Source organism: Pieris napi, chromosome 21 (assembly GCF_905475465.1).
Source record: "Pieris napi chromosome 21, ilPieNapi1.2, whole genome shotgun sequence".
NCBI classification, from domain to species: domain Eukaryota; kingdom Metazoa; phylum Arthropoda; class Insecta; order Lepidoptera; family Pieridae; genus Pieris; species Pieris napi.
In genome coordinates, this window is record NC_062254.1 from 11,263,659 (window position 1) to 11,276,548 (window position 12,890).

Sequence of the window (12,890 nt, forward strand, 5' to 3'; positions counted from 1 at the left end):
CTCTATGCGGTTAGCTTAAAGTTTATTTTCTGGCGGGGGGTTTCTTCGAATGGGGTGAGGAGTCGCAAGGAGCGAGGGCCTCCGCGGAAAGGCGCGGGGCCCGGGAGGAGGTTGTATTTTCCCCGCAGTTTCCGAGGGAAAGCGACACTTGAGGCCGTTGTGTGAAGCCGGCAAACGGAAAAATTATTAATAATAATCACAGCTCTAGTGGTTAGTAATTATAACGTATGTACATTACGAATACAGCGACAATGTTGCCCACCAACACGGATTTTTCGGTATTTAGTTTAATAGGTACATTCAGAGGCCTTCACTATTCGGTCTTTGTGTCTTGTGCTGCTAAAAAACTTCCTTACAACGAATAATAAAATCAATCGTTGACCAGGCATATATTATGCGCCACGTTTAGTAAATTAAAAATCAGTTATTTAATAAAAAGTTGTCTAATTCGCTTAACAATCGATAAAGAGGGGACCCTCGTCAATTAATCCTTATTAATTACTACCGCTGACGGAGCTCCTCACATAATTAACGTCAATAGAGACGTCAATCTGACAACAATAGAAAGAAATCGCATAGAAATTGCTTCCGCGAAATCTTTTGCCGATTTAAAGTATCATATTGCTACCACCGGGTGTCGAATTCGGATCAACAGACCCTTGAGAGAAGGTTGACCACGCAGTCCATGGTTTTTGAGCCTATCGAAGAGAGATTTTTTATTCTTGGATTCATTGTGGCTATCTTAAAACTTACACCAATTTTACGGAATACAAGGAAAATCAGTGCCGCTACAACCTTCTTGGCTTTTGATTTTTGTATTCTTGATATTTGTTCTTAAAAGGCAATTGTACATAACATCATCTTTCGAAATCACAAAACAGGCCATCGGTTTTGCGAAATATAAACAAATATTCTGATTTCGAAGATTCTGTTTTTGGGTCGCAAATCTATATATATAATAAAATAATAATCTATATATATAATAATAATAAAATATTGTAAACAATACTTAATAAAATAATCTTGGGCCTTATCGCAAAAGAAGTAAACTAGTATATAAAATCGTAAGAAAGCAATGGGCACCCTACTCAAGGTAGATCTGTGGGCCGTACGTTTACGCAACACAAAACACAGTGTCGCATTACAAGCGACGCCAATTGAGGACATAATCCTAATGCGATTAAATTATATCGCAGCCAAAAAAACCACGCACCAGAATCACTCACTGCTAATATTTAGCGGTTAGTAAGTAATAAGTTCTGGGAAGTCAAATCAAAAGCTCAAATAGGACTGCTTCCTAACAGTCGTTAACCAAGGCGTTATATAGTTTATTATTAATAAATAATTTGGTTGCTTCATTTTTCTATTGTGAAATTAACGTAAACCCTGCTAAATATGTAATACCAATGAACAAACAAAAGTCGCAATGAAATGAATATGTCCTAAAATGAACATTTTCAGGGATATATTTCAATTCAACATGGGTAATACTAGTTCAGCTCTGTATTTCAGCGTAAGACATGTCTTCCTAATAAACACAGACATCAATTATTATTATTATAATTAATCAATTTTCTTTTATTATTTTAATAGTCATGCTCTTGGCGCTGCAGGCCCTCGAATGGACGCCTCGTTTTCAGGTCTTGTGTAAATTTATGCTGATTGACCAGACCAAAGATATTTCATTTAGAATCAAACGATAGCGCACAATATGTTCTTTAATATGTATTGTTTGGTGAGGTTAAATAAGGGTAAAAATGATAATTAACATAAGGTATAAAAAAATCTGTGAAGCTACAACCTCTTTAGGTCTGGACCTCAGATTTCTGAATCTGTTTCATGATCATTTTTAAATCTAATAGGCAAGTAGGTGATTAGCATCCAGTGCCCGACGCACGCCTCCGACTTTTTGGGTCTAAGGCAAGCCGGTTTCCTCACGATGTTTTCCTTCACCGTTCGAGCGAACGTTAAATGCGCACATTGAAAGAAAGTTCATTGGTGCACAGACGGGGATCGAACCTACGACCTCAGGGATGAGAGTCACACGCTGAAGCCACTAGGCCAACACTGTTCTTAACCTATACATATAACCTACCAAGGAATACCGTTTCCAAAAAACTGATTAAATAACTCTTTTCAATGAGTAGTGCTACAAAAGTATTAGTTTTAAGAGTAAATTAATGATATAAGGACAGTGAATATTAACTTTTCACAACAATTGAAATAACTGCTTACTACGCTGGAGCAACAAAAGAACAGTCATTGTTCGTAGAAGATCTAGCACTCACCTGTATCCTGTCCTCGGGCAGGTCTGTCTTGAGGGAGAGCATCTCTCGCGCGTATACGTCGGGGTAGTGGGCGTCCTTGAACGCCTTCTCCAGCTCATCCAGCTGGTACGAGGTGAAAATGGTCCGGCTACAATACAGAACACAGATGGATAGACGGGGTGTCTAGTAAGTGAAAGCGCTTGACTCTTCTGCGTTTTAGTATAAAACATTGACTGAGTAAAAGTTCATCGTAAACAACATACATACTTTATTAATTAGATATTTCATATACCAAGCAGAATTAAACGTCTAAGAATAAAGTTTTTTAGCCGTTAGAGGGATACTAACTGACATACATATAGAAAATAAACACATTTGTTACTTAGTAAATACAAAACTTAAGTAAATTAAATTAGTATTTAAGTTCGGTATATATTTATTTAATTAACTTTTTGCTCCTCAGCATAATGCTGAGCCAGGGCCAATTACAACCACAGTACACACACATTGCACACTGGAAGCGAACTGAATAGCAAAAGGGAATTTTTAATTTTAATTTTAATTTTTATTGTTTTTGATGTCTTATTTTTTTTTCTTTAAGTATTGTTATTTTGTGTGTTTATGTGTGTGTGTTTTCGTTTGTAATAAATGTTATGTCTATGTCTATGTCTATTTATATGCAATTGTTTAAGCGCAAAAGTTAAAAGTTAGGTACCTAATCGTAACGTTATTAGTTTGTTAACAACTTGTAAAAACCGAATACTTTTTTACTCATAGGTATTACCAACAAAAAGATCCAGGAAACATAAATTTAATTGACTGTGGTCTAATAAACTTTACATTGATCAATGGAAGAGAATTACAAAGCTGTGTATGCATAATTAAATTATTAGAGCAATTCTTAGTTACCTATGTCTCCTTTTTTTCTTTTTCTTCTTCCCGTTGTAGCCGGTCAAACCGTCGACCGTGAAGTCTTTCGCTGCTTCTAAAGACGACACACCTAAACAATAAGAGATTTGTAATCAAGCCATTATGTTCAACCTACTATTTAAAAGCTTTACAGTGACTATGAAAAAGCTCGTGGCTGTAAAAGCTAACTAAAATATTGCTTTCTTCCGGTAGTCAAAGCGTTATAAAAATGTTAGTGACTGAACTTTCAATCAACCGCGACGTTATCGAACCCCAATTTTCGGCTCAACTTACGAGATCCCAAAAGACAAGTTACGCGCTAACTTGTCACATAATTACCGAATGTGATTGCCAAATGAATTAGTAAACAGCCGAGCGCCGGTAATAGAATTGCTTCCCTTGGGCCCGACCGGGTATACCCGGGGGAACACACGTAATTGAATTTGCACCAATGAATACTACAATGAATTATTAAATTTACTACACCGAGCGTTATCGTGTTGTCGATTATACACTGCCCGTTACCAACACGCGAGATGAGAACGCGGGCTGGAGCCGGCAATGTATTGCGTAGGGACAGCGCGGGTGACGTATTTGGTGCGTGTGACGAATTGCAATGGTTTATTTGTAAAGGGTAACATCGTAACATGTTGTGAGGTCAAGCCACGTGCTAGGGATAGTGCGATGTTAATTCGTTCTGTTTATTTTAAATTGCACTTACACGATTTAACTTGACAAATATAAATCATAATTTACGGCAATAACTGTTGTACAATATAATCAAAACAAAAAGTTAAAGGTTAGTTGTTTGATATTTTATCAGAGAATTCATGATCTGGCAAACTAATCATACATCGATATCATGATCCAGATTATCAAAGAAGTCGCGTAAAACCCCAAGAGGCTTTACCTCTAGCAGACTCATAACTGTATCTGTCTCATCATTACTTTTTTACCGTGCATCGTCTAAGTAAATAGACAAGTCAGTACTTACCTATTTAATTATGAATGTTAAATAATTGTCGTTGTTCCGAAAAGCGAAACCAGAGGCATAAGAAATCCGGTTCAGTAAAGAAAATAATGTTGAATCTTCTGAATACAAAAAAAACTACTTTAAGGACCAACAACCTCATACTTTAAATTGTTGGTCCGGCTTCATAATAACAGGATGATTGACCACTTCAGGTAGATGGAGGATTAATATTTTTAACCAATAATTGAATAATTGGTTAAGCATAATAAGCTTTTTTACTTTACTCGTCAACTAGGTAAATGTTGATATTATTTAAAATTCATACTCTACAGTAGACGTCCGGTATCCTGTAAGAGACCGGGTATGACGTCACAGCGGAGCGGCGGCTCCTGGCGAGCAGCCAGCTCCATATCGGAAATCAATAGCAACAAACCGAAGACATAACGAGCTAAACAGAACGGATCATAAGTCGGTTACCGTAAGATCATTACGCAAGCCTCTACTCAATGTATGCGTCACCACGCACGCGAACCGCACCCCACTCTCGGCCTTACGCCGCGGTGATAGAGGCTAGAAGGGCGCGGCAGGGAGGGAAGGGAGGGGTCGGCCACTCGGCTCGAGAGCGCCTGCCACTTTACATTGTTGCACATAATAACAAACAACCGACCTTTTATTCGAGCCGCGTAATTATTTGGTAATTGCTCCTTCTTGATAATCGACGGATTTATTTTTATTTTCGCCAGTTTTTGGTGGCGGTCACACCCCTTTGCCACTGTGAAGCAGGTGCCTCTAGCCTGGTTCACTATACTTCATATTTCTATAATCTTGAGCACAACAAGAGTTGAAACAATATAAGCATACCTTCAGCAAAAAAATGCTATTTATTTAATCGACTCTTAAAAGGCTGTAAGTTAATTGATGTCGAACTTAGTAGGCATCATTGGATACAAGATGGATGTACAAATCATTGAATAATCCTAATTTAGATATACTTTATGAAGCAAAGTGACAGCAGACAGCGATATCAGCAAATTTGATAAAAGTATCTCAAAGCTGGAGTGTGTCATATTGGGCCAATCGTCGGCAATCGTCGCCAATTCTCGGCAATCTTCGGTGATGTTATTAGATTTATTTGTGAAGCGAGACGTTGTTACCTGAACTCCACCGTTTACGGCAGATCACATCCGACGATTTGTGATGTATCTTACATTTCTGGGTTACGATTTTCTTTTACTTCCTTTTATTATTTATGTTTTAGTAATTTTTATCGAGAGACTTCATAGACCTAAACTTTAAAAAATATACGGCACTATTACATAAACATATATATTATATATTCACTGTGTTACAATAGTAAATTGAATAGTTTTAAGTTTCTAGTCAACCGACGGTTTATGTTAAGTAAAAATATTGTTATCTATTATTTAGAGGAAAATTAAAAAAGATCTAAAATAGTTGGCAGTTTAGTATTTTTTAAGACGCACAAAGAGATGACAGACGAGACCTAATTGATTTGAGGTGCGAAATCGGTACTCGTGTATTGAATGCTAGACACCTCGGCGTAATGACAGCGAAGACACTCGACTCGGCGAACGATTGAAAGGAGACGTGAAAGGAAAGGGGATAATTTCGGGGTTTTAAAGTATTTCGAGTGCATTGAAGTTAATGAACGAGTGTTTTAAGTATTCGTTAATGACTAAATAAGTATTCGCGAAGACCGCGCCGCCTCGTTCAGATCTTTTGCTCGTGTCATCTGATGAGACGAATCCCCTAATTAGTTTGATTCCAAAATTAAAGAAAAGCTGCTTGTCTTGTTGATAGTTATTTATGCCAAACAATGTTTAAGGCAAATCGGTGAACTTTGGCACTTTTAATTTATGTAACAACAATAACAGAACCGAATTACTCTCTCTCTTTCGTCTCTTAAAATCTTGGGTCATTGTCATAGAAAGAGAGTTGAATATTTTGTGAAGTAAACGGTAAATGTTTACGAAATAAAACTTAATTAATTGGTCGAGAAAAGCGCTTGTCTATTTCGGCGAATCTCTGAGACATAAAAATGACATTAAATTTCAATTCGTCGCGTGAAGAGCGCATACAATTAGCGGCGCGAGAGGAAGAAATTGCCAATTTCCACGCAGCGAGCCAATTTGGCGCCCACACCGACAATATTTGATTTGCCACAACACCAAATACGAAATGCTTTACACGACTTAGCTAAGGAGAGTTATGTTTCAATGTATAATACTGTAATACAAATATTTCTTAACGGAAATTGTAAACATTAAACACATGTTAAATATGGTAGTGCAGTACATAGACCTAAGTAACTAGGTCTTCAGCTTTCCAAATCATAAGTACGACGGCAACTAAAAGTCTATAAAATTAGTGCATCCCTCTAAAACTATTGGATTAATAAAAAAGCAATTTACCTGAGTAAAGTTGTCGGACGGCTACATACATGAAACAAATCAAAATAACACAATTAAAGCAAACATTTAACAAAAATGCAATACGAGATGCTGTAAAATCTTATTTCTTTTCATTAAATTGTATATAAGAAAAAATTCAAAACACAAATCTACACACAGTTAAACACATACATGCATACATATTACGCAACGGAGTCGAACTCGGGTGAAGGTCTCCCAGTCCCAGGTATAGGCAAAGACGGAGCGGGCCCGAGGCGAAATTTAACAAAATCAAAGTACTCAAGTAAATAGAAGCGTACTCCGCGATATGAAAACCTTTTGAGACGTATCGTGTTTCGTTCACACGCCGGGCGTTAAGAAAATGGAGCAAAAACACTTGTATGGCCCCCGGTTTTGTCTGATATTGTGATCTGCGCCTTTTGTGCCCTCGCCTCGCTTCGACTCGGACAGAGCTTACAAATTACCCCGAATTTACAACCCGCTATGAATTCACTCATTACGTTTATAATATTGGAGGTCGACGCGATTGTATGCGAATAACTCGAATTATAAATAATATTTGTCGACAAATGTGTTTGAGCTCATCATTGCCATCTTCCACTCAAATAGAATTTAAAATATAACAATGAAAAGAATGAAAATAACTTTTAATTAAGTATATTCTTTTTTATCAGTATAACACATTATTTGTTGGTTATATTATTGTAATAAAAACTAATTAGCCATAAATGTACACTGCCACAAGAACATTTTAAATTTATTTTAGTTTTCTATTTATATATTTATTATTACTTATTATGTAGGTTAATATTCTAGATACTCTAATTAGCGTTAAAATTAGTTTATGTTGATTAAATTATTTCCCATTAAATTCAATTCATTACGAAATAATCTGATTAAATTGTTACACACAATATGATAGTTTGTGATCGTCCCTAAATAAATAGTTTATAAGTATACCTACCTATTCAAAGCCAATACTGGGCAGTATGTAAAAAACCAAGAGACTTAGCCGGGACTTTGTGTGACCATGTTTTTATATTATAATCCTCTAAATTGTGATGGGACTTAGTGAGTAACTTTAGTTTTAATCGAACTGCTTGTGGATACCTCGCATTTGATTTTGTTGAAAAACCTTGTATATTTGCCGATTCCTTTTTCGAGTATTATAATCATGTTAAACACCTATTTTCCAAAAAAAAAGACACTATAAAGAACAGAAAAGATTTGCCAATTTCACATGATTAAAATCAAGTGTTTTAGTTGAGTTCTTGATATTTCCCAAAGAACGCAGTTTTATAAAACAGCAATATATTTTAATTAAACACAAATTTACTAAATGGTATTATATTTCTGGTTATGAATAATTTTTTGTAGACTTGTATTTTAGGCAACAATAGATGTATTGATGACTAAATGTAACTTAATTTTATTGCATGTAGTTAACAAGACATAATTAAGTGAATGTATTATGTAATACAGTAATATGTTCCACATATGTGAATATATTTAATTGCCTAACAATAGGTAACTAAACAATGTTTCCCAGTAAAGTAAAAAGACTAAAATAATTGAATGCCAATCAAGTCACTAATGTGTTAACTACGCAATGTATTAACAAAATTGTCAATTAATTAAACTTAATAGATTTATGAAGAAACGAACAATGGCTCAATTAATTTGTCAACATTGTAGCCATGCGATGTAATTACTTCTATTGTCTGACAACATGTGTTTCTGTCAGTCGGTTCATGTTAAACAAACTTTAATAACTACATAATTTTATTAATATTTAATTATTTAGTTTATCGGTTAGCTGAAGTCAGACCATTTCAAAAATAAATAGTCGTGTCATCAAATAGCCCCCTGAACTCGTGATATGGCCGAACCTCATCACTAAGTGTATCCTCTATGGGCCTCTTGGGACCTCGGCGCGGACGGTTAAAAACCACAGTTGCAGAATATTTGAAAACTAATTTTCTAAAGTAGGTGCATATTATCCGGTAAATTTAAGTGCAAGCAAATATGATTTAGAGTTCACAAAATCCTAATCTAGCTGTCTTTATTTCAGGGTTGAAATGGGCGAAGAATGAAACTTCCTCCTCCCCCCCCCCTGCTTCCCCCTACCCAAGAAAGCTATAATGTTATTACCAGGCCATTATATTTTCACAGCCGACTGCGTGCGCTCCGCTTCCCTCCCTTGTTTATTGTACACTTTTCTAAATTAGATTTTGTTACAATTTGTTTTTTTCGTGCAAAATTTTTAAATGCTTGTTAGCTTTTTATAAAAAATATAAGCTTTGAAGCATCGATTATTTCCACTTCTTTCACTGGCGAAAACAAAGTGTCAAAATTATAGAGAGGAATTATATCGGCATAAGCGATTTTATTTCGTTACTCTCTTCTAGTAGGGTGGGTATAGGTCCCTATCAATGAATATCATACATATTATGCTTGTTCTTATAATATAGCAATCTATATTTACGATGCATTGAATAATACATGTCAATAAAGTCCAAAGTTAACGATATGCAGAATTACATTCATTCAAGCGGCTAAAAATACTTTTAATTCCACTGACACTGACTGAAGTTGATAACTTCAAAGTTCTTAAGGATGTCAGTGTTACTATTTTAGAGCCACTAGATGTATATGTATGTGTGTGTAAATTATACATAAAACATACATACTTTATTTGAGAATCACTGCATTTCTTTAAACTAATAAAGTTTTCAATAATGAAATGTACAAAACAGATCGGTTCAGTCTATGTCTTAAGTATTCCTATATATATATATTTATTATACATATATACTTCAGATTCACATACATACATGAATGACTAATAAATCTAACTAAGATGTAGTGTGTTTAAAAGCTGTAAGTAATCAGTTGTTATAATGTAATCGCGTGGTGTTACAGCAGGCGGCGGCAACTAATTAGGGCGGCGCGGGCGATCGCAAAGAGCTTTGTGCTGGCGCGCCGCCCGCCCAGCTCACGAGTGCCAATTAAAATTCTACATTGAACCTTCGCCCACGCTGCCCTCTCCAATAATCCATATTTATGTTTCGATTGTGCTGTGTTACAACATATCACAAATGGAACTCAAAAAGGTTTCTTATTGCAAAAGTTAGGAAGGATAGAATTCTCTCATCTTTTATTACAATCTAAGATGACTATTAAGTTATAGATAACATTAAAAAGCTGGCAACGCACTCGCGACCCCATCTGGCATTGAGAGTGTCCATGGGCGGCGGTATCACCTAACATCAGGTGAGCCTCCTGCCCATTTGTCCCCCGTTCTATAAAAAAAATCATCATGATAAAGTGACCGATGAACCGAGGTGGACCATGTGACTTCTTCAATACAAGTGTCCCCTCGTGAGTTGCGTTCTGCAATATTGCGGGCTACTCCATTGTGAGGAATTTGCATGGATCTGGTTAGCGCAATGGCTTCTTAAGTTCTTATGTCATTTTCACTCATGTAGGTATATCTTTTCTTTAATTCATAAGTATCTGATTATCCTCCTTGTGACATGTGTAATGTTTGACAGCAAAAATAAAATAATGTCCTAATTAATTAATCGAACGGTATGATAAACTTGTAGCATGTAGTCTGAGCAGATTGAAATTTGTATCTTAAGAGGTCGACGGTAGAGGGCGCTGCGCCCTCCGGTAACGTCGTTTAACATACAGGTCTCTAGTGCGTACATTATTCATAACACATGTCTGTCTGACGCGTCACGCATCCTTTGTATGCGTTTATCTACATCTAATAACGTTAACCTCACTCGAAGAAGCTTTTTCATAGATATTGTACCGACTTCATTACAGGACTTGAAGCAACGCTTTCGACGGCAAATTTATGAATATGTTAATGTATAAGAGTATGAATAAGAACCTGCCCTTATACCTAATGTACATACAAGTCTCCCTAGACTTCTTCACTTCTTCAGACTCCCGATATTAAATAATAAAGAAATTTTGAATTTTGAATACGTTCCTGATGCCAAATGCATCGCATCGAAAACTTGAATCTACAATAACGAGTTTCGAACTAAATAAACATACGCATTTACTCTATACATCATAATTTAAAACTAGAATTAATCTACTTTATAAACTTGAATATATACTTCAAATGTAGTGAATATCAATCAAATTAAGAGTATATACTTTTCCGGCTCTCGTTTCATACATCACGAATTTAAGATTCTTAATAATATTTGTATCAAATGTGTTTAACTGTGTAAAACTGTCACAGGAAAACATTTACCGAAATCAATGAACCAACAAAAATAAACCTTTAGTTCTCATAAATTGAACCGTCAGAAAATGGTTAACAATATTCCTTCGACAATAACTAAATCGATCCAGGTTAGGTGTCACAGCGTAGTTTCGTTTCTGACAACGTAATGAGGCACTCACGCCTCCATTATAATTGCTAATGGGCCTTTAATATTGCCAAAAGCCTTCCAGCCCTCGTGCGGTTCGACCGCCCTTACGACACAAGCAATAAGATCGATTATTCACTAACCAAAACTGTGGTTGGCACTTAAATCATTATTCGATCGAGGCTGGGTGAAAGAGGGGGGATGATTCTAATCATAAAATATTATTGTTAGCATCGCTGAATTAATTTCTTTGTTGTATTGCTTTGAGCTTCTTACTAATTCACTTTTATGTAAAAATATCAGTATCGTAATTAGTTTCACTAATAGAAAATTGTTATTTCTAGTAAAACTACTAACAAGACAATTATATCAATAAGTGCATGATCTTAGTTTTCTATATAAAAAACACCTCCAAGTGTAAATATGGCTATAAATAAGAAAGTTTTATGTTTATTTTTTCAGAAACGATGGTGCACAACAAATATTTAACCAATACTTACTTTAAGTTTTTTATTCATATATCAGTATTATAAGTATTTTGGTGCAAGTTGAAAATTCAGAGTGAAAATTCATAGAAAATTCAGAGTATCATGAGCTACTTAGTTTTTGAAATGTATTTAAAGTACTTTATAGTACCTAATGATCACGCAACTTAACACTCTAAGATGAATGGTTTGTAAAATAAATATAAAAATATACTTTTAAATCTTCAGTTATTAGAAAATTAGTTGATAACTTCAACTAGATATATAAACGTAACATTAGTAATTTATTCCTTATGGACAATGCAATCTACCAAATTTCAAGAAGGTAAGGTTTGTAAGATCCCAAGCATTGCTATAGCATTTTTAACATTTCACATTTGCATGCAAAGGAAAGGATGATACAAACATAATTTACCATAAAGTAAATTCATGAAATATTTCCTCTTAATGTCGTTAAATTATCGTAGCAAAGTGATTTTTAGCCCCATCCGAAGTTTCATTTTAATGTAACTCAATTTGCTGAGATAGTGTAATCATCCTTTTATTTGTTATTAAAAAAATATTAGTATAGACAATTAGTATTTAACATTCACACATTTAGTAATGTGTAATCAGGTTGTACAATGTGTAAATGGCTTCGAAAATAATATTTCTCTATTGTTTAGAACACTTCCATCGCATAGTTCTTTAGCGCAGTTTGTGCAAAGATACTGCACGTATCTACGCTTTCTTTCTTACTTTTAGACAGCCATCTTTTGTAAAATTCTATTCTAAAGAATATGTTCATTTATTTATATTAAAAACAACTATTTATTACATCTAAATAATGAATTAATAAACATTCCTGGTAGCGTGCGAATGCGCAGATGTCGAAGAAATTGTACACGTTTAGTTGGCAATTTAGTATATTTACTAGGCACTTGTTTCTCGGTTTGCTTAGTGCATCACTTGCACAGCTAGGGGAGATTGTTTGCACACAATTTTGCTTATCAATTCCTTTTTAGAAACGCATAGTTTGAGACTCAAATCCCTACAAGAGTACTATATGAATCGTGTCGCGCTGTTTCGACAAATATTAGTTATTTAAGTCAATCAATTAGAAAAATTGCTAGGTTTTAGATTTCTTTATAGCTTAGCAAATAGTAAATTGTTTAATTAGTGTGTTGATGTCAAACAAATCGAAATAATTTTTGTGAGGAGAGTGCTACGCGCGTAGAACATGTAGCTACCGCGGTTATAACGTAGACCTTTCAATTATTTAATATGTTATATTTTGTAATTTTAATCTCAGGTTAATTTTCATTTATTAAAAGTTGCATCATCAAATTACTATAAATTATAACCAATCATCCACAAACTGTCTCAGTCTGTAGCAGACTTATGATTGGTGTTTGAATTAATTGAGGCCACCAGCAAGGCTTTTCTAAGTA

General features: G+C 35.0%; 1 protein-coding gene across 3 annotated transcripts in view; it reads right to left on the reverse strand.

Moving 5' to 3' along the window:
* Window positions 1-12,890, reverse strand: part of LOC125060139 (visual system homeobox 2-like) — a 66,186-nt gene that overhangs the window by 29,508 nt on the left and 23,788 nt on the right. For 2 of the 3 annotated variants that reach the window (XM_047664894.1, XM_047664892.1), the window contains exons 3-5: window positions 6,582-6,602; window positions 3,177-3,267; window positions 2,289-2,415 (exon numbers count right to left, since the gene is read on the reverse strand). In XM_047664894.1, coding sequence (XP_047520850.1) covers window positions 2,289-2,415; window positions 3,177-3,267; window positions 6,582-6,602 — 239 coding nt within the window. The remainder of the gene's footprint in view (window positions 1-2,288; window positions 2,416-3,176; window positions 3,268-6,581; window positions 6,603-12,890) is intronic. The other variant, XM_047664893.1, reaches the window with a different exon arrangement.